The sequence below is a fragment of the Phlebotomus papatasi genome, chromosome 2 (genome assembly GCF_024763615.1).
Source record: "Phlebotomus papatasi isolate M1 chromosome 2, Ppap_2.1, whole genome shotgun sequence".
NCBI lineage: Eukaryota > Metazoa > Arthropoda > Insecta > Diptera > Psychodidae > Phlebotomus > Phlebotomus papatasi.
This window is the reverse complement of record NC_077223.1, coordinates 62919761-62947173: the sequence shown is the minus strand read 5'-3', so window position 1 is coordinate 62947173 and position 27413 is coordinate 62919761. Positions and strand designations below refer to the sequence as shown.

At 32.6% G+C, this 27413-nt stretch overlaps 1 protein-coding gene across 1 annotated transcript; it reads left to right on the top strand.

Annotated features, from left to right (window-relative positions):
- Window positions 1-1494: 1494 nt before the first annotated feature.
- LOC129800311 (uncharacterized) lies at window positions 1495-23851 on the top strand. The gene is made up of 5 exons (XM_055844600.1): window positions 1495-1763; window positions 12601-12787; window positions 17649-17938; window positions 18404-19400; window positions 22369-23851. The coding sequence occupies exons 2-5, from the start codon at window positions 12721-12723 to the stop codon at window positions 22899-22901; spliced, it is 1887 nt and encodes a 628-aa protein (XP_055700575.1). The 5' UTR covers window positions 1495-1763; window positions 12601-12720; the 3' UTR covers window positions 22902-23851.
- Window positions 23852-27413: the final 3562 nt, after the last annotated feature.

Below are 27413 nucleotides of genomic sequence, written 5' to 3'. Positions count from 1 at the left end.
AGAAAAATCATGATGTTCTCACAGTATTTGCCTTTACGCGCACAATTTTCAACACACTGATAAGAAAATAATGGGCGAAAAACATTGGCACTACGGGCCGATTTTCGAACCGTTTTCAGTATAGCAGACAATGAAGATGCTTATTAACTTTCTTATTTATCTTTTTTCTGATATTATTTGGAGGACATTCCAGGCGATTTATGAAATTCATCCAATTAGCACTTATGGTTTAATAATAAATATTAATATACCGTTTATCTTACTCTGTTTATCATGAATGAATGTGTGAGTAATCCAGTGTATAACTATTCCACAATGAACGTATTGTACGTGAAGATATACATATTTAACTCTACTTACATGCTTGGAACGAAACCGGTTCGAACTTGTGCAAACTATTTTTTCTTTAACTCTTTTTTATGTAATATCAGGCTTATATTTAAAAACGAAACAACGGTCATAAAAATGCTGTATAATGTTTTACATTTTCAGACGTAAGTATATTTTGCGTAGGTTTTATACGTAAAGCACTCAATCAAGTACTTAGCATTTTCGTTTTATTTGAGTTAATTATTGTTAAGTTTTTTTCAAGCCAGATAAACTTTACCAACTTTTCACAAAGTATTCTTTAATTATAGGATAATAAACAGAAGAGAAAATTTTATTACAATTGTTTTATATTCAGCGAAATCGTTTTGTTATAATGTTAATATAAGAACACTGAGAAAAAAAGAGGGTGCGATTAACATTTTTTCCTCAGAACTTTAACAATTTTGAGGTGTAAAAATATATCAACATTTTTTAATGTTAATTTTACACCTTATTAAGGGTAGAATTAACATGAAAAAGGGTACTTTTAACCCCTAATACACCTAAAAAGGGTAATATTTACATCGATTTTGGATCAATACTGCAGGGTAAAATTAACATTTCCGGAATGTTATTTTAACTTTTTCGCATTTCTCTCAGTGAAATACATATAATTCTGAGAAAAATAAGTATTTCGTTAAATTGTTCATCATTGTTTTTGAATTCCTACTGGTGACTTACGAAATGCTCGTATAGCGTGTAATCTACAAATACGTTCATAATAAGATCTGATCATTAAGCAAAATCGTGTATGAATTTGGTATAGGATGTAAGCAATCATCTTTCGGTCTTAAGACTTACACTATAATGCTTTTAGTTACATTTTTAATTGAAAAACTGTTACAAATTGTATGCTACAGCACTTGTGTATCACAGTGTACTGCAGAACAGTATACGCACTTAAATTCTATAAAACATGTGACTGTTATGTGACCATATTTCTGACATTGGAAACAATATAAATTTAACAATTCTAAATTTTATAAGAGCATTTCCAAACTAAGGGCGCAATCTTGTTGGTAATGCGCATGGGTATTACAAAAGGTTACCTATCCCTGGTAGTCCATTCATGTGGTGTTCTTCACACGGCTCCCATGTGTTAGTAGTCCCCTCGTAGACCGTGCAGTATTTCTCGGATGTTCGGGTCGCTTGTGTCATCAGTCAATCGGCAGTATTCGAAGCGAGTGGTCGTGATTTCACAATTTAGTGTATTTCATGTCAAGTCACTGAGAACCAGAATAAGTTTTTTTGAGGCATAAAAATACACCGGGAAAGAATAAATCAAATCCCGGCCGCATTTGTGATCTTCTTGGCCCCATCCTCCACCTATTCTCTTGGATATTATTTTAAAAATACTCATCGTATTCTCTTTTTTGTGAGATATTGCACAAGGTGTAAGTATGAGAAGTTTTATTTTCTCATAAAAAAAATATTCTAACACATGGAATTGCTCAACATTTTTTTCCGGGAGTATGGGGAAAATATGGATTTTTAATGATTGGTTAAGCTCGGTGCAGAAAATGTTGTATGAGAAATTTATCCCATTTTGAGGTTTGTCGGCAGAATTGTGAGTTCCCAAGTGGAACTTTAGCTTTAATCAATAAAATCTACATAGAAGTGTACCAATCAATTTGATATTGAAGGTTTAGCCATTCATTGTGGTATTCGGGGAAAAACTGTCGTGTGAATTTCCCAGAAAGGTGACCACTTTCTAAAGATGCAAAATTTTTCGAAATTAATTCCAAAGTGGCATTTCGCACAAATGGAAAAAAATCGTTCCAAATGCCTCGACACGCGCATTTCTTTCGGAGGTTATGTTGCCCACACGAGGGTTGAATCTACCCACCTAAATCACCAAACCACCCCTTATGCCTCCCACTTCTGAACGTGTAGTGAGAATTTTCTCAGCATGACATGCAGAAAATCGATGCAATTTTCTTATTTGCTCTATCAATTTTAATTGCACAATTTACCTGCATTTTCTCATCTGGCATCTTAAGGAAAATTATAAAATACCCCGCTTTACCACATGCTCCCCACCCCATATATGTAAATATTTAGTTGAAGAAAATTCTTCCTGACGATGGAAGAATATTTTAATTGACCGCTAATATCGTTTTTTTTCGAAATTGTCGACAAAAAAAGCAAATGATCTTGCAGTGAGGCAAAAAAAGGCGAACGATTGACTGAAGAAATATTTATCATTTTTTTACTGCTCAACACTCAGTTACAATTCAAGGACAGCGAGTTCAATAGAATATAATTAAATTCAGCTGTTTTACATAACGCTCATCTTTCCTGATTTATTTAACATACGCCGTTTAATTTATTTGAGTGTTCAATTCACACCCAATTTAAGTTTTACTGCATTTTGATCGAATGAATGAGACCTAATAGTGATCGTATTAACCCATTAACTGTGTTGAAATTAACCCATTTCAAATGGGCAGCTTATCTAAAAAAATTAAAAGTAAATAATTTAAAAAAAAAATGCTTTCAATAATTATTGTGATTAGCTAAAACGAAGATCACTTAAAAAGTCATGTAGTTTTGCTTCTAATTTGAGACAAATATCAAGTTGAGTTCAATGTCAATATTGAAGCTTTTAATGCTTAATATTTATTCAGATTTATTTGAGTATTGTTTTTTGAAGTTAGTTAAGAAATTCTGAAAATTATAGATATAGAATATATCTACATATATCAAGAATTCATACACTGAGAGAAAACCGAAAAAGTTAAAATAACATTCCGGAAATGTTAATTTTACCCTCTTTAGGTGTATTGGGGGTTAAAGTTACCTTTTTTCATGTTAATTTTACCCTTAAAAAGGTGTAAAATTAACATTAAAAATGTTGATATATTTTTACACATAAAAAGTGTTAAAGTTATGAGGAAAAAAAGTTAATCGCACCCTCTTTTTTATCTCAGTGTAAATATCTTATAGTGAATAAAAATGCTATATAACTTTATATAATGAAGAGTTGTACTAAATGCAAAAATTGGAAAATGAATTAACAATAATATAAACAATAAATTTAATGTGAGAATTTGAATATAATTAATTTAATTTAAAACAAAATAATTATCAATAAACAAAAAAACCGCCTTTCATTGAATACAACATTACGCTTTAGATCATGTTCTAAAAGTATCAATTCTGTTCCAAATATAAAGAAATTCCACACATTTATTTTCATATTATCTTTCAATCGAAATGCTGTGTATGTAAAATATTTTATAGCTGCATTATTGAATTGTAAAATAATAAGCTTGGTCGGTAAAAAAAATCAAATATAATTAGTACTCGGTTTAGTACTTTGAAAGCATTGGCATTGTAATGAAAATTTTAAGAAACTAAAAATTAATGACCTCTCATTACTACAAAATTGCCTAGAATTCAAAATAATATCAACATGGCCCATTTTGTGAATAATTAGGCTTTTCTTTGTTTCTAAATGTTTTATTTTTCTAATATTTTTACAAAAATCGTGTACTAAAGCTAAAAAAAACTTTCTAAAACTTATTCCAAGAAGCGGTTATTACTTTTAAACTGATCTTTTTTTAAATCTTTAATGCTTACACATGGAAGTAGTAAGTACGTGTACTAAAAATCATTTTTCTTGCAACTAATTTTATTCACTGCCTCAAAGAGTAAATTATTAAAAGACAGACTTTAATGGAATAACTTTATTTTACTTGACTTGGTATGATGAGAATTATTGTCATACAGGCACTTCCTTTTTATTCTATACTTTGGGTTATCTCTCTCTCTCTTTGAAAAACCTATAACTTGTATTATTTTAATATTTCCAAGGTGTATTTATAAACTATATATCTTAAATTAATTTTTTTAATTTTCTCATTGTACAGATAAGAATATTAAGAACTTGTACCAAAAATCCTCTTAATGTACAGTACTAAAGTTTAAATTTTCTTCTTGTAGCTTATCTTGTACAATTTGTTAACAACATCCTGCATTCTCAGAATTTATTTCAATGGGCTCTTAATAAATTCATGATACTCCTAGACACTTGCACGAAAAATCTGTTTACGTTGCAATATTGAGACTAAATATTTATTCACAAGCCAAATATATCCTTCCTAAATTTTCCTGTTCTAAATAATGTTCTTCATGCAATTGCACAAATTGCCAAATAGTCGTCTTACTTCTGATAGTAATGTTTAATTTAATTTCCTTTATTTATAGATGAATCATTTGTTTGTTTTCAGTAATCAGAGTACATATGTTAGAACTATTTTTAGGGTATTGGGGATTGGAACAATGTTCTGTAAATTGTTCTCATGATCACTTAATTTTGTCCAACGAGAGTTTATAAAAAAAAAATGCTCATCTAAAAAATAGAATGTAGAACAGGAAAGACGTCTTACCAATTACTTCCTGAATTGGTCGCTCCGATCGGTCTGATCACATGAGAAAATCGCGGTCTTTTTGTGGGAAATTTGGGTAAATGTGTGGGCAAGTGCGACCTCATAAAGTCACTAACAGAATTTATTAATTATGCCTGGCAATTTCTCACGACACTCAGGGCATTTTCTCGAGCATAATATAACTGGTGATTGGTGCAGCCAAAACTGACGCCATATGTGAGAATCATCAATTTAAGCATCAAGGTGCAGGTTAAAACGAGAAGGAACATTAAATATATTAAGGAATTATTGCAAATCATTTCGGATTTATGAGTAGTGGCTTTCACAGTTGCTTGAAGCAGCAAAATTAATTTTATTGACTTTCTCAAAATATATCTTGTAAAGTACGTAGGGGTTCCAAAGGATCAGATCGTTTTTCAAATTTTTTAATTCTTAGATAATCTCAGTAAATTTTAATATATTGTAATGGATATAGAATTTATTTCCATTGCCTGGAAACTTTAAAGACGCTAAATTTATAATTTAAATGTTTTAAAATTTTATTTTGATCAAAATATAATATAATATTTTTGAAGCATCCATAGTACTAACAAGGGAGAATTTATTTTCTATATCATCTTTACGCGAAAAAGAAAAATTCAAGTTTGAAAGATTTTTAAAATACTATTTGCATTATCTTATAAAGATTTTTATTATAAAGTGTAGAATATCATAAAGTCTTTACGTAAGAACCAAAGAAAGTTCACACTTACTCTAAAAGAAATAACAAAAATTTTTAAGTGGTTCCTAATTTAAAAGCTATTCGCAAACGCATAATCATTTATATTATAAAGTAGCTGATTTTTTCCTCAGTTTAACTCTAAATATTTTATTTAAATATATAAATTTATTTTTAACTTAGATTTAAAGAATGAGCTGCTTATTCAAAAAGAAAACCTAAAAAATTTCGCTTTTAAAATAATACAAAATTACGATTTAACCTAAATTTAAGTTTAAAAGATCTTCAATGCCTAATTAAAATTCGCCTTCAAATATGTCGATATAGAACTTGAAGACCGAATTACAATGGGAGTCAAATTCTCTCCATCATCATCCTAACTTTATCGCAATTGTAAGATAAATTTGTAATTGTAATGCTGACAATTGCTTCCAATAAGGGGTTATATGGGTCAAGAAGATTGAAATACATAATATCTACACCATATTTTTCAGCATAACAAAAAAAAATTTAATAAAATCTCTTAGCCATCTAAAAGTACAACATTTAAACTATGTTTTCAAAAATTCTCGATTAAAAATTTTCAAAATTTAGCCATTGAGACCTGATTTTTAGATATATATTTTAAAATATACTTTTCAGTGGACAAAATTTCTCAGAATTGTTTCATTTGAAATTTAAAAAAAGCAAATAAATTACACTTAGACGCTTCCGGGACATCACACCTTATGATATTCGCTTGCTCCTAGCCCGAGCACTGCTACTTCCATTTTTTAATTATGGAGCAGAGCTCTTCTTTCTGTCGGATGCTGACACGATTCGCCGGCTTTCAGTTGCTTTCAACAATTGTGTGAGATACATTTGCGGGTTGCGCCCTCGTGATCACATTTCTTCTTATAGAAATGTTTTTGTAGGATGTGATCTCCCATCGCTACTTCAAATGCGCGCTCTCATCTTTCTTAACCGGTTGATTGCATATGGATGCCCTGGGTACCTGGCCTCACTCTTGACTCCTGGCGGGTCGGCTAGAGTCAGTGGAATGATTGTCCCTAAGTCACACCATGAGTCCTTCAGACGAACTCTATTTGTCAAAGGAGTTTTTATGTATAATTCTCTCGCTCCTCAGAAGCGTAGATCGCCTGACACTATTAGGGAGCACTTCCAGAATGGACCTTGCTAATTTCTCTTTTCATGTTTTAAATTCTTAATTTCTTTTATTAGCTGTATTTTGTTTCATTTTGTTTCATTTTCCTTTTTTTAACTATTTTTTTATGCCACAAATTTGTAAGAGGGAACTACCCTAAGTTTTGTGAGTCAATAAATTGAATTGAAAATTGAAATTAAATGTTAGCTTTTATGAATTAAACTAGTACTTGAACGAAGGATTTTATATTTACATGATCACAACTTATTCTGCACGACGAAACATGTTGCAAAATACATCCAAAAAGTATTTCTCGTATAAAATTCTCCCAAAAATTTAAATTTCATTTTTAAGCGCTTCCTTCAAAGACTAGTTTAACTCATCGTCTTATAGGAAATATCTGATTTTTGGATTTTATATAATACAATTCCGAGAAATCTTGTCCATCGATAAGTATACACAGTTTTCAAAAAGCTTTCCAAAAATTTAGTCCCAGAGGCTGAATTTTTATAAATTTTAAATGAAAATTTCAGAAAAAATAGTTTAAATTTTGTTGTTTTACATGTCTAATAGCTTGAATTAAAATAATTTTGTATTACGTTGAAAAAAAAATACAGTAAAATCTGCTGTTTTCTCTTGGTTTTTTCGGTCCACATAACCCCTTAAGATACTTAATGAATATTAACATAAGAAGAATAGAAAGAAAATTTAAAAATAAAAGAAATGATTATTATTGAAAAAAACGCGAGCATAAAATTCATATTATCTTTAACCGAGATATTATATTCTTCGCCTTGCATTTTTTTTTATAATTTGTTTTACTTTTTCTATGTTTTCTCGAATTTTTTTACGCAATATCTGAGATTATGTTAAAAGTGAAAAAAATAATTTCATATCTAAAGGACCTAACATTCAACTTGAATCTATCCTTAAATTATTCAGTTAAATCTATAAAGAAAATATTAAGAAACATTTTCGAGCCCTACTTCAAAGTCCCTTGTTTCACATGCAAATTATCTGAGTCTTGGTCATGATGGGCTAAATTTGTCTGCTTGAATCAACACAGACTTTAATTTAAAATTCCCCTCGATTTGTTCAGACTCAAACAGAGAAATTTTTTTTAAAGATTCTTCATATTTTTCGCACCTCATATTCTTTCGCTCAGAATATTAAGCAATTCTCTCAAGTTAAATCATTATCATCTTCCTCACGAGATATTTCATAAAATGTTTCCCAACTGACAGAGAAATGATAAAGAGACTGATCAAAAGCCAAATTTTTCAAAAAAGAATTGATATGGGGTTGTAATTCCTGTGAGAAAAGTGCGTAAATTTTCATTAGTGAAATAGGCCAAACTCTTTTGATGAAAATACCTCTCTTGAGCTATCGAATGAGAAAACTCTTTTATTGTCGTGGGAACATTTGTTGACACACACGGTCAGGAAAAGTCCGAAGATTTCCCAAAATAATTTTATTTCAAAAATCATGGCAAAGCATCAAAACACCCAACACTTAATGCTCTTACTCTCAATTATTATTCAGATTTTATTTCTGCGCATAATTACTAAATTTTGTTGTTATTCGAGGAAGTGGATTATTGGTAAAATATTGCCCAATAATTTTTGGTAAAAAGTTTTAATGTGAAAAATATAAAAACTTGATATTTTTGATGGCGAATGCAATTCATTGACCTTCCGGCACAAAAAAAAATGTGGTTTAAATTTCAAAATAATTAACAACTATGCGCAATAAAATTTACAGCAGACTCGACAATTAATTGACCGTTCAGCAAATTCCAACGAAAATTAATTTGAACTCATTTGATCATTTTTGCACTCTCATTTATGTCTATTTAGCTTTTTTATGTAATTTGTGATATCCTCTCGATTTCGAGTAATTTCTCCACAAGATTGTCTTATCATGCGGTTGATAACACTATATTCAAAATTGAAATGCTAGTTAATGCTTCTACTCATGAGACGACTGATAAAGTAGCTCATATTGAAATTTTCCATTGAACTTGTTGCGGTCGTATCAGAATTATCTAGCAGTATGGGGTCAATCATTTCACAGAGAAAACGTACAATCTCTCCATTATCTTCTTTAATTTAGACTTAAATTACTAAGTATTAACGCATCATCACAAAGAGGAACTAGATCCTCTCTTGAGCAAGGTTTCTGGATATGTTTTACTATATTCCTTATAAAATTATGAGATTATTAATTTTTTTAAAATTAACCATTTTAATGCCAGAAGATTCTCTGAATCTTATTCTCAGCACTTTGTAAAAATTATTGTTTTATTTTGTTTTTCTATGTTAATTTCACATTACTTTTTTAATAAAATTAAGCAAATCGTCTTAAATCTACATTTTCTATCGAACCTTTATTTAAATCAGCCTAAAAGACCTGTGCAAAACCTCGCACAAAGAATTCTTTTGTACATTGATTAACCTCTCTAACTAATCTAAGAACTAATTGGTTTTTAGAGCGAAGTGAATGGTATGTAAAATGCTTTTATTATAGATAAAATTTTCCAACGTCATCTGGCAATTTTCACAATATCACGTCATCAGCATGATATATAAAATTTCTTGGCAAATTGTCCTTCAACTGCACTACAATCTAATCTAATCTGGTGGAAAATCATAACACATGTATAATTCACAATACAGCCTCATATTTAATTGACTGTGACTTAAAAAACTTAATTGACTTTCAACAATTCTATATAATTTATGATTAATCAGGTATAACAGAAAGTGATTAGATTAGGGCCTCAATATAAATTCATTCTTCGCAGTTAAATAAAAAAAAAAATTTGAGTGATATGGAGATAATAAAAGAGGAAATGATTGTGATTTGAAGTGGGTCCTTCGATAGAAAAAATAAAGATTACAACATGTTTGTGAGGGGACAATTAATTCCGATTGAATAAATAATCATGAATTATTGATGGACAGTGTCTTTCGTAAATGGGCTTTTTGAATGACTCTTCATATATATAATTTATTCAGGGGACTTTTCTAAATTAACCTACTGATTGCTATGCTTTTTGGTGATTTTATCTCTAACCTTCCAATACACAGACGAAAATATCTTTCAAAGTCCTAACATTATGGAGGGTAAAATGGTCAAAATTATCATTAGTGGGTGCTTTATTCCAACACTGTGTCCTACTAGCAGTTGCCATGGGGAAGCCTTTCTACACCCCCAAACGCCTACAAACTCACAATGTGCTCCAAAGTGGAGCGATTTCGCCACTAGATCAAAACCTACTTTTATATGAGTCACTCAACGAGTTGGGGGGTTAACAAGTAAGTGAATTTAACCTCAATGCAAATCTACTTATCATTTTATGTATCAATATTTTTTTTGGTGCAAAAGTTTAAAGAAACGTCATTTAAGTTTTTGTTAGGGGGCTATTTCAATTAAATCAATCCGATATCTATAACCATTTGGCCTACATCATCGGTACGTTTTTAAAACGGATTGCAAATAATCTGTGAACCTGTTTTTTATTGTGACTTAAATATTTGCACATTTGACTTTAAAACACGGCGTGACATGTTTGATACATATTGAAATGGAACTTAGAATTCGCCTGACTTTCTATTTTAGTCAGGACACATTGAGGGAAGTTATAATAGAGGACGAAAAAATTAATCTCAGAAACAAACCTAAGGAGGTATCTGGAGACTCTCCAGTGCATAACACAGTGAGATGAATTTCGAAATAAACCCGACTAGAAAAAGTCTTATATGCCCTACACACTTACGATTTAAGCTGAGAGACGGCTTAACGTAATTATATAATCAAAATATTGTTTTGAGTAAATTTACATCAGTTATAAGCCGTTTCTCAGCGTAAGGCGATAGCAGCAGTAGTCAGAAACAGATGGAAATATAATGTGAGCAATATTTTAATTATAATTGCGTTAAGCCGTCTCTCGGCTTAAGTCGTGAACGTGTCTAGTATTTAAATCAACTTTAGACCACTTCTACACTGCTTACGATGAAGATCCTAGATTTTTAAATGATATTTATTTAATACTTTATATATTATAACAGAATGTAGGAAATTTCACGAATCCTGCTTTTCAAAAATTCGAAGATTGGTTTCCAACGTTTCGAGAAAGAAAATACATTTTTCATTCTCGTTTCGTCCACGTTGTAGCAGAAGTATTTCATGTAGGGGAATTCTATAATTTTTGTAATATATTATCACATGTGAGTTCGAAACCTGACAATGCTAAGGAAGATTTTCCTTATATCTTCGAAAAGTTTGAAAATGCAATTCATTAATTTTTTTAATGAAACCCCTTTTCTTATTGTTATTACTCAAATACATTCCATCTTGTTTGATTTGTTTAATAAAATTCATTGTCATTTCAATTGTCAGAAATATCAAATATGAGCTGAAATAGCAATGTCACGGCAACAGAATCATATTTTCGAAAAAGCTCTCCTGAGATTCGAACAAAATTTGTCATATGGCATTACTAGCGCTAAAGAATTTCTCTACTGTTCGAATTTTAAAGTGTCTTGAGTATCAGTCTTTAGTTTGTTAAGAAGGAAAACAATACAATTACCTACGTTATAATATTACTGAAATTTACTTTATAACATCTCTCATAATCACTCAGTAATTCTTTTAAAAGCTTACTTTATAATAGTAACCTTCGAAAATTTTAATTTGAGAATTCGAAATTAAATTTGAATTCTTCGAGCATTAACGATACTTTGTGCGAATAGAGTTCCAATTACCTTTTATCCAAGACACTTTTCAGGAATCAAACTCCAGCTGTAAATGGGATGAATAAGTCATCGGTTATTACATTCCTGATCTCAAAATTGAACACCTATTGATTTTGTTTCATTTGATTTTGATCACTGAATTATTTATTCACCAAATAAACTGAAAATAAACACATTATTAATTTTATTTATTTTAATTAATTGAAATTTAATTAAACATTAGCTGTAAATAAAGAATTCATTCCGATCACTGAAAAATGCCAATTTAATTAATATTATTAATATTTAATTTTAGCAAGAAATATTTAGCGTTTATAAAAAGCTTAAACCGCAAAATTAATAAAAAATGAGATGTTATTCTGATTGAATTTCACAAAAAAAAAAACTTTATTTTACCTGACTTATGGTCATAGGACGAAAAATGTTGATTTTAAAATATTTAAAGGGCATTTTATAAAGGGTTTAAGTAGTAAAATATTTAGGTGATATTCTGGAAAGTCTCTTCCATTTACATAGAGCTACAGAGCCAAAATTAAGTATAATAAAAGAAGTTGTTTCATAAGATAGAATTAGAGTTATAATATAAAATCTGAAAAGATGAATGTGCCTATAATGCACTATGAATCATCAAAGTTTTATCATTACATTACATAATGCTATGTATTGCTAAATACACACTATCATTACTAATGCAATGCTCCACTGAGCGTCTCTGTTCCCGTTTATTAACCCCTCAATGCGAGCTTTTAGTGACGCCACGAGCTTTTTCATGGGAGCAAATTTTTTTTTTGTAATTCCCATTCACGTGCCGGCGATGTCGTCTAATTTAAAAACGTCTCTATGACTTTGAATAACCTACCAATAAATTATTTACATGTGTTTTAAATATACTCATTTATTGAGAGAGAAGACTGAATTGCATAAATTAATTGATATTGCAAATAAAGCTTCTGGAAAAGCTCAAAGTGCGATTGATAGGCATGATTTTTAAAAGTAGTTTTTGTGACACAGAGCAGGTGTTTAACTAAATTAAATGACTCAGACAGGCACTTATCGACGAAAATAGCCAAATTTAATTTCCGGTCTGTGATTCCCAATTCTCGTGCAAAAGTTTTTCTGCTAAATTAGAAACTTCTCTTTTCATTTTCTCAATTGATTCTGCCAACGCACTAATAAGCATCTCATCTAATTCTGATGTTTGGTTGTTTGGTCTCATTTTAGGAAACCTTCGAGTAGGACTAAGCAAATGACAACACCAAGTACGAATGCCAATTAATTAAGCAGAGAGCTTTCAAGGGACACGCACCTTCACGACAATCCCACACTCAAGAGCTGTGAAAAATGAGAGACCTCAGTACAAAATGCTTGGTGACCAAGGAGACAATCTATCGCGACGTCGTGGTTATAGGTGAGTTGAATCTAATCAAAAAAGCGTGAAATTTCTACCCAAGGATCCCATTATTCCTAAATTCGGCCAAAATTCCACTATTCACGCTTCATGGAGTTTTTTCGAAGGTTTTTCCTCCTCGGTTTCAAATAGAATTGTTTCTTCAATGTAAATAACATAGAAAAAATCCCCAAGTTCAAGCTGGAGATTACAACTAACATTTTAACATAAAAAAAAATTGTTGATTTTGGAGCAGATTTTTGTGTGAAAAATTATGTAAACTCATAAATCTTAGAACAAACAGCAGAGTAGCTCTTTGAATGGGAATAATATGTTATTCGAGTTGTTGACTGTAAGTCTTGCAAATTCTTCTAGATAAGATAAAAGAAATTAATTTATTCTTTTTTTCTTGTTCTAGAATAAACTAAAAATGTCTAAAGGAGGTTTAGGGGATAGTGTAGTCGGTTGGGATATATATAAAGCTTACTAAAATCCGAATTGTGCTACTCTTATCGTTTTCTAAGTAAGAAAAACTTAAAGAGATAAGGAAGTATAGGGGAAATTTAAGAATGAAGAATGCCAGAATTTTATCACGAAGATCACAAGAATTATCATCAGCAAGAAAATAACAAAAGATCAGCAAAAGAATTCGATTTTCGAAAAAGATCATATCCGATCTTTGTAAGAAGATAATAATCATGAATTGATCCTCCAATTCCAATCCACCTTGTTTTTTATACGATCTTTATACGGAATTCAGACCTGAGCTCTAACGATATTGCTCAATTTTTGACTGAGGATTGGATTACTAAATGAAAATGCCTATTACATTTTGAAAAATCAATAAAATTGGTTGGTATTTAAGATTTTGAGACCTTCGGGAACTGGGCTAAACTTCTAGTCTAAAGATTGTTTTAGGCTAGAGGTTCAACCCACTTCCCGAGGGTTTTATATTCTAAACAATTACAGTTATTTTTCAAAATCTTAATAAAATATCTTTAATTCACGATCATAATGGAAAATTTTGTTAAAAGTTTTACCAGTTAAAATATTAGAACAATTAAGCCATATCCATAAAAAAAGGCGTAGAGAGGACGGGGTAGTTTTAGATCAACTTATTTCAAAGCAAACTACTACATAGCGAGGGGTAGCTCATTTCGGGGAACTCGAGCCAATCTGGCTGGGGAACCCATACATATTTCTCAGGAAACCCGGGGAACCCATACATTTTTTTGGGAACCCGAGCCAATCTGATTGATTATGAATTACCCCTTGCTACATAGTCTCAGTTAAACTTTTAAGGAATTCAGTTTTAAAATAATCAAAACCGGTTTAACACATTTTTTGGAAAACTTTTTAAAAAGATTCTTTCCAGAAAAGTTTTTCAATGGGAATGGATTTATATTGAATTTTAAATTAAATGTTTCTAAACAAAATTTTGATCTCTTTGCCTTGTTCTAATAATCATTCTTTGAAAGCTAATGAAAAATTATTCAGCGATCTAAATAATAATCAAATAAAGCTTATTTTAGTCCAAGAACGTTCCTTTTGAAACATTATTTTCAAGCTTAAACGCAATTCAAGAAAAGTTATTCAAGTACACGAAAACTATTGTACCTCTGTCCAAATCCGTTAAACTCGATAAAATCAGTGCAAAAATGTAATCTGAGAATAGTTTCTAAGTGTATTGTTTTTTTGTTTTAAATTCAAGATAATCTTTTTCCTTTTCCCCCTACTGCTGCTTTTCTCACCAAAACCAGGCCTTTTTAGTTTGTTTATTTAGAAAACAACTTCTAGAATTTTTCATTTTCGAATACGTTTTAGAGGGGTAGTCAAGGTGAATATTTCGTTCTTGGACACCTATGTTCGAAAAATATTTCCATATCGCATTTTTGAAGATCAAAGTTTAACCACTTTGGGGAGGGGTATTTTTCTTAAATTTGGATTTTTTAAAAAATCTTTAAATTTCCAACTCGACTACATCGGAATTAATCGGTAATGAATCGGTATTACCGTTATTAACGGTAATGAATCGGTTGTTTAGTAAAACTGTAAAAAACCTCAAATATATAAACTTAATAATACATTTACTTAATTACGTGTAATTAGAATCGTATAAATAGATGCAATAGAAACGGATAAAATTTTTTGAATTTTGGAAAACATTAAAAAAAAATGTATAATTTAAATAAGAAATCAGAATGTGATCCCGGCAAACAGATATAAGATTTGAGATCTTTAATGAAGCTTTTATTAACAAGTTTTATTACTCTGATCAAATGAATTGACGAAAAGATCTTTCTTGTTGTACATAGTTTTATCGTACAAGGATCATTATTTGCACGATCTAAATTCCGTTAAAATTTTTTTCGCCGGTTATATTTTTAATCTCTTTCTGCCTTTCCATGTTTTTGACACTCCTTGCAAGCCCATTGATCCTCGTACGGAGGATGAGTTCACTATTTGAAAAGGTACTATGGAAACACCGAAAACTGAACATCCCCCCCTCCTTTGAAACATTTTTGGCCCCCTCTTCGTCAAATCCTGGCTACGACCTTGATCGGTAATGCACCCTTAAATGAAATACACTTCTCAGATTTATTTTTTTTATCAATCTACTTGTTGCACATGCTAAAATTTTCTAAAATGTGCTTTTCTTAACCATTTTTTCGGAATGTTGTTTTTTTAATACATTAATCAATTCAATCGGTAGTAAACCGGTATGCACCCAAAAAGTGTGCAAAAAGGCAATACACGGAGAGCTTTCTCTCGTGAGTTCCAGCACTCCGCAAAGCTGGGATGCTTTGCCATTTTTTTTGTCTTAATAGGATGTGATTATTCTATACGCTACAGAACTAAAATTTGGGTGAACTTCAGTAAATCTTCATTTTGAATATTACGCCACCAAAATTCCTGAAGGTCTAAAGAGGATTTGAATTCGGAACACTTGCACGATTGAACAAGCGCTCTTCCATTGTTTGCCCTAATTTTTAGCGATATAATTACTCGAATTAATCTACGAAAAATACTTCTGGTCTTCCTAATGGAAATTTACTCACGTATTATCCTCTTATACTAAAACCTACTACTTTTGTATGCTATCTTTGAATAATCTTATCTACTGTTTTAAGTGTCTTCAACTCTTGTCAGGTTGAGACCTCTTTTCGCCTTAGCATTACACAGCAATTTATGTGTTAATTCTTTTATTCAATGCATAAAAATCTAGATCACCTGATAAACCACTATCACTCGCGATAGCATCAAATAATCATGTGCGAATTTCCCCTTGAATAAGACTTTTAAAAATAGCACAAAAAATCAATTTGAATTGAACTTTTGATGCAACTGCCGATAAGAAGATCTTCCTGAGAAATAATCTAAGATGATTTTTCGTCGAACGTGAAGAGGATTTGGGTGATATATTTCGTGCCAAGCTTAGTGACTTTCAGTTGAAGCGTGAATTTTTTTTTATAGGTGGAGAATTAAAGATATGGAAAATCGTGCAAATTTTTTCACAAATTCTGCTCGAATGATTTTTGTCATTCATCATACAATTAAACATCAACGTCAGTACTCATGACAGGATAGTTTCAGTCTCTTGACGCTCCAATCTGTTTTTGGCTTTAGATATGAGTGATATTTTAGCCACACACAATTCCCATTCATTCATCTCCTGCGCCAAACATCATTGGGTTTAAACATAGAACTGTCTCTTGAACTTCTTTTTCTCAGCCTAATTGGATGATCTTCGACGTGAGAAATCTCAATGGCGACTTCCGATGCACTGTACAATGTAAAATTATTTCTTTTTTTTTCTTTTAAGAAATGAAGAAAAATATCAACTCTTTTTAATTAAAAAATCTCCATATTGTGGCAAAAATAAAAGGAGGAAGGTTTTTTTTTCTTGGTTTGCGCGACACAACATCTCATTGTGTTAAATGTGAAGGAGGCACATGCCAAAAATTTACGATTATTTTTAATTCTTCCACCCGCACGTTGTTCCTTTTTTTTTCGAAGCTCATTTCTTCATGTTTCTCATGATCTTCAGTGTCTTGTTTCTTATCGTTAAAAAGCCATGAGAGGCAGGTATGGCACCACTGTTCTCAGATTAAATTATTTTACTATAAATGAAGGCTAAACAAGAATTATCACTTTGCTGTATAAATTTCCATTACACCAAGAAACTTTCATAAATTTATTCTTAAATTTCGCAAAAAGATAGAACGCCACTCCTCCTGACCAATTCGTCTTTACGACATCTTTTACTTCTCTTTACGACCGCTGAACAATTAATCGAGGATATATAATATTTTGTACTTCAACGACATAGGCCTCTTCAATGGATGGGAAAATTGCCTGGGTGAGAGTCAGGAAGAAAAAAGTGTAGATAAATATTTACACTGAGTTGTCTTTTTAGTTTTTTTTTCGCAAAACATCTCTCCAATGTCTCGATCCTGAACTTGAGGAGGCTATAAACGAATTATTACAAGAGAGAAAATTAAAGCTCCCACAGTGGAGACGCCTGGTGCATGGAGATGCTATTAAAATATTTATGTTTAGGCATTTTTTCGCACCAGTGGCACTTGCTTGGTGATTCACATCTCCCACGATGAGTAAATAAATAATATGGATGGTAATTTGGTCAAAAATGACGATTTCAAATACCATTCTTCAGCATTGCCAGACATAGGAGCTCCTTTCAATGAAATTTACCCATATCATCTCTCAATGGGATTGAAAATCTATTTCTTAAAGCAAATTCTGAGAAAAATCGCATCTCAATCCATCGCGTGGGATAAACTCGCAAATTATTTCTGAAACACGAGACATGTTTTTTGTATAAGACGCTTCCTTGACAAACATGTTTATGTATTTATTCCAGGAAATGGCCCGAGTGGGATTGCACTGTCTTTCATGTTGGCTGGTCACTGGCCATACTGGAATTCACAGGATGTAGAATCCCACCCTGATGAACTCCTCAGAGCCAGGCTCAACTATGCTGATAATGGGAAGAGTCTGGTTGAACAGGATCTTGCCACACTGGCTGATGGCCTAGAGGGTAGAAGTACAAACCCTGTCAGTCTCCTTCTTGACAGTCTTACGCATCCTTGTGCTGATCTTGGCATGGAGTTGCCCTCAATGGTCCACTACAAATATCATCCTGAAAAGAAGGTGAGTAATTTTTGCAATGCATGTCAGCGATAGGGTCACATGCAAAGTGATTGCATGCACATTTCTAGTACAACAATTGCACGAAAATACCCCCGAGAAATGCTTATCACTCTAGCCCGCATATTTTTCTCATTGCGAGATGAGCAAAGTTCAGTCGGCAAAAAAGCTTTAGCGTTCGCATAAAAAAGTCCAAGGGTTTATGAACTCGAAGTTCAGAGACACAGTGTAGAAGTTTCATGGTCAACTACCTCAGTTTGCGATCAATTTTGCGATTTACGCTCAAATATTGCGTCTGTGTGGGTCTTTCAAGTTCTAACAAGACGGTCGATCATATCGATTGTGATCGATTTGTGCGTAAAAAAGCTCTCTGGACTTTCTGTTATATTCAATCTACTTTTAGGGGATTTATTGTACAAAAAAAAAGAAACTTTTAAGAGTTTATCTTAAAATTCTCTCTTATGGCAGATCGATCATATCGTTATGGGGAAAGGAAGAGCTGGAGGATCATGGCACAAGATGGATCCTAATCTCAGGACTCTGTCCCTCTCAGCATGGATGTCTCTACCGGGACTGGGTTTTAATGAATGGGAATCAAAGAATCCATCAAAACCTTCTGCAGAAGGCAATGAAAGAGAAAATGGTCAGTGTTCGTGTGGGAAACCATCCGACAAGCACTGTCAGAAGATTGATGTGGAGAATAATAACCTGACCGAGGATTCTTCATTTTGTCATCAATGTACCAAAAGACGGAAATCATCGACATCTCCAAGGAAGGCTTCAATAAGGCAGAACCACTCAAAAGAAGTGGAAACCCGAGCTCTAATCTCCCGAGTGGCTGAATACTATGAGAGTTACGTCAAAGAGATGGATCTCGAGAGGTTCTTTATGAACGACGCCACAGTCACATCTATCACACCCTTTCGGTGTCTCCCAGGAAGAGAGACCTGTGGAAGGGCCAAGGACGCCCGGTGGATGGTCACTGGATTCCGCAAGAACAAAGCCTTTACCATTCTGTGCCGCAACGTTGTACTAGCCAATGGCTCATCAGACCTGGCCAATCGTCTGGGAATTCGGGGTGAACGCCTCTTAATCCCTTGGCTCAAGCATGAACTGCCCCATTTGGAAGCTGCCTTGGAGGTTATTCGGCCGTCAGAGAGACGCACCCTAAAACCCGTTTTGATCGTCGGGGCGGGCTTAAGTGCTGCCGACGCTATAACAATTTGCCGGCAATCTGGGATACACGTGATCCATGTGTTCAGAAGCCGAACAGCCGGACTGGACAAGATGCTGCCTGAGAATGTGTATCCGGAATACCATGAAGTACACAGGATGATGAAGAGCCCCCATGAGGCTCATAGTTGTTACACCCCTCTACCAGAGCATACAATTGCTGATGTTGTATCTGTGCCTTCTTCTTCTGGCGAGGATCGACGCCGGGTAACAGTTCGCCACATCAAGACAGGTAGGGTCCTAAAAATCTTTCTTGAAATTAAAAAGCTTCATATTTCTTCTCAGTCTTCTTGTTTACTGACTTTAAAATCTTTAATTCCCCAAGCTTGTTATAAGTATGAAGATTATTTAATTAAACACAATCTTCTTCGAATCTGGGACCCCTAATGCCCTAGACACATTTACGACTTAAACCGAGAGACGATTTAGTGGAAAATGATGAAAATGCACTAAAGCTATTATTTCTAATATAATTACGCTAAGCCGTCTGTCGGCTAATCCTCAGGTCTGTCAAGGCCCTAAGTAGGGGAGACTGGGGCAAAAAGTCACGAATCGAAAAATTCAAAATTCATTATCTTCCAAGGTAAAAAAGGTAACAGCTCAAATTTTTTTTTATAGAAAGCCTCCATAGACCTTCAATGTCGTAAGTTTCTTAGAATTCGAACAAGGAATTTAGCAAATAAAAAATATCGAAATTTTTAGACCTATTTTTGAAATATTTTCCTTGCAGAAGATAACAATTATTACCTACTTACTTTCCAAAATTGATGCACTGGTGAATATTTTCTAAATAATTTGGATTTTTTGAATACGAATCCGCTATCTATTTTAGAATTTCACAAAAGTTCTTTTCTCCAGAAATCCTTTTATTAAAAATGGCCACTTGGGGTAAAAAGTAACAAAAGGTATAGAGCAAAAAGTAGCAATTTCTGATGTCTCACGGCGAAAAGGAGCGTCATTATCATGTCTCGCCGCTTGTTGTTTGCATTGGTCAAACGATTTGCAGTCTTTTGTGTGTTTTTTTCTAAAATAGCTTGAAAGGGCTTTTCTCGTTTTGTCACTTTTCTCGCAGAGAAAACGGTGTTTTTTCAAAGGTGTAGATGAATAAATTTTCTATGAAAATATGTCCTCTAGGTATTTTTTTCAAATTTACAGAAGCCTGTAATGAAGCGAATCAAAATATGATAATACCCAATGTCTGGTTCTATTTGCCTCAGCATTTTTGAGAATAGTCACAAAATTACCTTTTAGAAATTGGCTCGATAAACGTATTTCCTTACAAAATAGAGGAAAATTACTTTCACAAAGTTATAGAGCGGTAAATTTCCTATAAAACTGCGCTAATTAGAAATTTTTGAAGCGTTCGAGTAGCTTGTAAAAAAATAAAATATCCGTTTTGTGACTTTTTGCCCCAGTTTCCCCTATTGTATAAGTTCCACAGTCTTGTCCACAGTTGCTGTTTAAATGGTTGTATGGATCATAGGATGAGCCCTTCGTGATCTATGCATTCTCGATATATCTCTCAGTCAGATGAGGCTACAATAAGATTATAACGGTGGTTACAGTCTATGTTCCACGGAGGCTTCGATCTCGATTGTGGAACTCATTTCAATACTAAAGCCCCTGAGCAAAATACTTTATTTAAAAAAGTTCCCCAACCGAGACACATACGCTACTAAATATTTCGATCATGGTTCGGATTGCTAAATGTCAAATAGGCTAAACCGAGATAATTCGGAATTTTGAGATTTCCTCGCTATTTTAGATGGGCTAAGAGAAAAAGAAGACCACGAAGAAGTACAAGCCTTATGACCTAGACACCATTTGACTAGATTCCCAGCAGTTTTCTACTAACTAAACAGTTTCTCAGCTTAAGCCGAGAAACGTATTAGTCGGAAACTGATGGAAATGTTATCTGATCATTATTTTGATTATAATTCCATTAAGCCGTCTTTCGACTTAAGTCGCAAGTGTGTATAGGGTCTAGGGTATTTCTAAAGACTCAGACCGATCTTTCAGAATATTTACCCTGTTAATTAGACAGTAAACAGTTATCTCAAACCGCCATACATTGAGGGCTTGTGATCTTCGAATAAGTCGTTCATTAATAGATTTTTCATTATTAATTAAATTTAATTAATTTTTTTTTATTTAAATTAAATTAAATTAATTTAATTAATTTAAATAATTAATTTAATAAAAAATAAATATATCGTCCTTTGCAGAAAATTCCTTTGCTTATCTTAAACCGTGAGGAAATCTTAAAATTCCGAATTAGAAAGGATTCCAAATTACTCCATTTTACCCTATCCATGTTACAATTTAAATTTAAACTTCAGAATGGACTGTTAAATAAGATAGAGATTAATACTTTTTTTACTGCTCGAACTCAAAGAGAGAGCAGTTATATAATCGTCATTTTTTCAACTTGTCACTGTTTTGGAGCTTAAACGATAAGAGCTATCGACTTCCAGTCTTCGATGACCCCCAATAAATAAACAAGATCTCTCAACGTTTTTTTTTCACCTCACCCCCTCTAACCCCTCCAAAACCATGTTTTTTTTTAAATTTTTCTCAAAATTGGTCCAAGCTTTTTCAGTGATTTTCGGATATGTTTTAGAGGTAGTTCAGGCGAACATTTCGCCCTAACTTACTTATGACAGGAAAATTCGCCATTTTCAATTATTGAAGGTCACTGGTTAACCACTTTTCAGGGCCCATTTTTCAACCGATTTGGTTAAATTTGGAGTTTTTGGAAAGGTATTGAAATTCTGATCCCGGCTGTATCGGTCTTCATCGGTAATGAACCGGTTAAGTATTGATTTTGAATAATTATTTTCGGAAAAATTTTTTACTGGACCTTAAATTTGTTCTCAGAGATCAAACGGTAAAAGATGTCGATTTCCGGTCTTCGATGACCCCCAATAAAAAAAACAATATCTCTAGACGTTTTTCCCCCTTTTTTTTTTAGATATAAACCGTTTAGAAGTTTTCAGATTAATTTTATTCAAAGCATATTTTATTTTCCGAAGCTCCAGTTTATATAAGTTTATGAATAAAATGAAATCCAGTTTAGATCCAACATGAACCAATTATTGTAAAATTGAGTTAGTCAATGAATTAGTAAGGATATGAAAACGAAAAATTTCATTTTTCAAAACGAAAACCGATAATAACAGTAGTGTATTTATTTATTTCAGGTGAAACTAGAGATTTCGAAGTGTCCTTCTGTGCCATTTTAATTGGAGCTCGCCCCGATCTACGTTTCCTATCGCCTTTGGCTACGTCCTCTGTTCACTCAACTGAAGAGTTCCCCACAGAGCCACCTATTGAGGAGAACACATCCTTTTTCGGACGTCAATTGGCTTGGTTCAAGAATCTCTGTGTTAAATGTCGCCATATGAACTTCTGTGAGCGTGTCCGACGACCGGATTACAAGAAAATCTGCGGTCATAACTTCGAAAAGGGCATAAGAGCCTGCGAATGTCCTGCTAAACCAACTAGAAGCGCCTCAGAAGACCTAGTGACCAGTCTAGGACTGGGTGAGGATCCTCATTCACCTCTCGATGGGAAGAACAATCCAATAGCCGTGGATAAGTACACAAACCGCGTTCTCAGAGGCCCTCAAGGGCTCTTTGCCATGGGTCCTCTGGTGGGAGATAATTTTGTGAGATTTATCCCGGGTGGAGCCTTGGCCATAACATCTGCCCTTCAGAATCTCGAGAATGATTGAGTTCTGGGGAGGTTTTGTGGAGATTTTCATGTCGCCCGGCATATCACTTGGTTCCCTGGCTGGTGATGCAAGTGTTAAGGGCTTTTTGTGACATTTGTTTGACACTACGGGAATGGTTTTAGTAGAAAAACGGTCCTTTTATGCTGTCAAATCCATGAAGCATTAGTGCGAAGAATTTTCTTATGACTCAGTAGGGGAAGTTGTTTAGGTTTTCCACCTTTGGAAAATCCAAAAATTGGTGCTCGAGACCCTTTTATTGTATTTTTGACATTTCTTTGAAAGGTATTTTGATTGTAGATATTTTAAGGTGTTTGATTTGAACAAAAACCAACTGTAAAAAATGACATTGTAAGATTGTTTTTTAAATGTATTAAATTAAGTGAACATTCAGCTCAATTGAATAGATTTTAATATATACCTTCAAAAGAGTTATTTGTAGAAGATTTCTTGAGCTTAATGTGTTAATTTTTTTTATTTATTCGGTGGCTTAAAAATTTACACGAAAATTGATTTTTACATATTGTTGCTATTTAATTGAATATTTCATTTTATAAAATCATTTTGCCACGTTGCGTTCTGTGATTGGCTGGAGCTTGTAATCTTTCGAAGCTGTAACCAATCAAAAAACGGAATGCAACTAAAATATTCTATAAAATCAAATATTAGTGAATAATGCTTTAATCAAATTTCGAAATGTTTTTGTTTAAATCTTGTGAACAATACTTTTCACGTTTAATTTACTTTAAAAAAAATTGTAAGACCTTACTCAAGCAATTTGTCTACAAATTTCCTTTTTGCATGTAAAAATGTAACAATTTTATTTAAAAAACGTTTCCTTTGACAAAAAACACCCCTTCTGAATATTTCAAAAAATAGACTGACGAATAAAAAATGTACACTGTATGTAAAAGAATTTTGATCAAATTGAAAATATACAAAATTCAACGGTATTTTCATTTTCTCAAAATCAAAAAAAAAAGAGAAAAAAACCTATTTTAAGGATATTTTTTCCCAGCAAACAACGATGGAAAACACTGTGAATTTTTGTTGAAATTACCCACGATGTTTGTTGAAGTGTGATCAACTATATTGTTCTCACGGAAATCTTGCCAAAGAGACCCCCTCTTATTAAGAAATTGTTGAATTCTCAATAAAATAATTTTTATGTTTAAAAAATGTTGTTTTTTCTATTCTGTGCTAAAAGCCGAAACTATAAAAAATATGCAAAAACAGATATTGATAGAGGCTCAGTGTTCGATGAACTTCACCGGCAAATGATTTCGTTTAACCTATAAAAAACCCACACGAGAGTCCACCTCCGAGCACCTCGAGCTTAGGAAAGAAATTAGAATGACATGACGATGGCGCAAAAGAAGGAAGTTCAATGATGAATTGAATTTGAGGCCTTGGCGGAAATTACTTAGATGCGTGTGTGGCATAAATTATTCGAAATTACACAATATTGGAGTGTCTCAATGTTCTTTCTGCTCTCTCTATTACTCTTTTACGATGTCCTACGACAATTATTCACTTAAGAAGTGTCTCCCGATAATCTCTAGATTAATTTAACCCATGACAAATGATGCCTTCAATGTCTTCTATCCGTTCTATCCATTTCTTCTTCACTTTTCGGGATAGTTTAAAAACGATGAGTTTCGAATCTTAAACGTTTAGGCATGCTGCAGGTATAATGGACACTGCATTAGAATATCCGAAATAAAAAAAATACACTTGAAAAAAGCAAAAGTTTTGCAAACTTTCACTTGCGTCAAATACAATGGCAGATGTAATTGTTTTAAAGCTTTGTTCTGCTTATGGAATACAAAAACATATTAAAATAGGTCAGACACCTCATGCTCCAAAAATTAATTAACAATCTATGTAAGGTAGGTTTAAATTCAAAAACTGTGTAAAAAAAAGTACATTAAATTACATGAAAATTTAACCAAACTTTCATGTACAAATATTATGTGTAGAATGCTTTACTATACAATATCAGTTTTTTTTTTTTTATAAATCTATTACATGGTGAAAATTTTGGAATTTACTCAGTAAACTCCACTTTGAAAAGATTTTAGGTCACGCCTTTTAGAGATTACCGCCAAATATTACTTTTTATTTTTTTGGGTTAGTTTTAGTACTAAAAAAACTCCTGTGGCTATTAAATTCTAAGGTACTTTGGGATATATCCCAAAGAAGATATTCAAGAAAATCTCTTTCAATAATTCAAACCATTAATTAATTTATTTATTTATTTTTAATAACAATCAGTATTGATTTTAGGATTTTATGTAATTGACTTCATCTCATTGTAGTATTATTTTTTTTTTATTTATTTTGGTATTAGTTTTAGAGTATTGATTCCATATCTATATCATTTTGGTACTTAATTTAGGACATTTGGGTATTGATTATAACCCATTTTGATATTGAAATTAGGGTGTCCTGTAGGGGAATTCTGTAATTTTCGTGGCATTAGCACGCGTGAGTTCGAAACCTGAAAATGCCAATCGAGCCATTTTGTCATATCATTTGAGTTCGAAAATGCAATTCATTGGTTTTTTAATGAAATCCATTTACTTGATAATTTTATGAAAATACAGTACGTCTTGGTTGATTTGTTTAACAAAATTCGTTGTAATTTGAATTGCCAGAAATCTCAAATATGTGACTTTTGATAATGCCACGTGAGCTGAAATGGCAATGTCAGGGCTACAGAATCGCATTTTCGAAAAAGCTCTCCTAAAATTCAAACCCAATTTGTCATATGACATTGTCAGAGCGTTACAGAATTCCCCTCCTGATATTGTTTCTACCCCATTTCGGTATTGATCTCAGTGTGTTTCGAGATAGAATTAATACAGGAACCCGTTAAAATCAATACCACATTAGAATGGAATCAATACCGGAGGTCTAAAATCAATACCTCTATGTGATATAATCAAGAATAGAATCAATAGCAGAGTATCCTAAAATTAATACCTCAAAGGGATAGAATCAATAACAAAACACTCGAAAATCAATACGAAAATGGGATAAATCAGATAAAAACTGTTCTATCTTGAAGAACACCTTATTATCAATACAATTTTCTCCTACGGACTTACGAAAATCAATACTGTATAGTGTGAGATAAAATTGATTCCACGTTTTCTAAAGATTAATTTCTTAATTTCTAATTGAGATAACAGTAATGCCATATCCTCCTAGAAAATGGATTTCCGAAAATATATACTGAAGTAGGATAAAATAATTTCCACTATTTCTCAAAACCAACCAAAATGTGAAGTGCTATTATAACACTTAAAATATTTTCAATTTTGAGCCTTTGCGAAATCATTTTGTGACGGTTTTGCGAAGAGGCTGTGTGAAGACAGGCCACAAGTACTGTTGTCACCTTATTACAATTTTTTTCGGGTTAAACCTAAGGGATTTGGTTCTTTATAAATTAGGCTTCACCCTTGGGCTCATCCCTTACTTTTTTTTTTAAAGAAGTAGAATAAAATTAAACATAATTAGGTAAATTTTTATTCATTTCTTCCACAAAACTGCGATATATTTCTTGTCAATTGCGAAATAAATTACACAGAGAATGAAATAAGAAAAATTTAAGAAATATTCAAAGGCTGGCGCACTCAAAGGTAGACAACTTTTCCCCAACTCTAGTCTTACTACTAGCCATACATTTTTAAGAAATATAGGAAATTTCAGAATTTTTGGCACATGAATAAAATTCTTCAGAGTTAGTTTCTTCATTAGAATAAAACTTGATATTCTTCTAAAATGTTTAAAAGGTCCTAACATCCTCAACTATTGAATTCTCTCATTCAGAGAAAGGTATAAAATTTCTAGAGATATACAAGAAATGGTTTATTTAAAGCAGGTCTTCGCTAGACACAATTTTTGCCATCATATCGTATATCATATCGATCATCATCATATCGATCATATCGATAAACCAAGCCGTCTTTGGCCCGAAGCCATTTAACGACCGTGTTTAGCACTTCTTCGAAATTGATCAAGTGCAGTTTAAGCCTGCACCATTGATCGAAATAAGTGATAATCGGAAAAGGCCAGGTCTAGAGAATACATAGTAGTAGCTGTAGCACATCCCAATTCAGAATTTTGTTGTTTGTCTGATGGATCATAAGTGCAATAACATGGAGCGTTATCAACCTTTCTTCGAGTAATTTATAGTTGAATTAAATCGGTTTTTAATGGTAACAATGTCCATTGATAGTTTCACTCAGTTTCAGAACGTGGTGTTATATGATTTCCCTGTAACGCAAATTGTCTTCTTCCTCAAGGCATTCGTTTGTGTTATCGATTTTGACGCTTGGCCAGAAAGCTACGATGCTTTAGGTTTTGGATACACAATCGATAACCATTTCTCATCGCTTGTAGCGCTTGTACTGATTTTCCTACATTTTGATTTTTTTCGTTTTGTAAATGCTTGAAAATATATTGGTGAGTCATATTTAATACGCCCGTATGGTAATCTTATCATCTTCA

Coding starts and splice junctions, on each gene's coding strand:
- LOC129800311 (XM_055844600.1), top strand. CDS start 12,721: ATGAGAGACCTCAGTACAAAATGCTTGGTGACCAAGGAGACAATCTAT. Junction 12,788..17,648: donor TCGCGACGTCGTGGTTATAG/GTGAGTTGAATC, acceptor TATTTATTCCAG/GAAATGGCCCGAGTGGGATT. Junction 17,939..18,403: donor AATATCATCCTGAAAAGAAG/GTGAGTAATTTT, acceptor CTCTTATGGCAG/ATCGATCATATCGTTATGGG.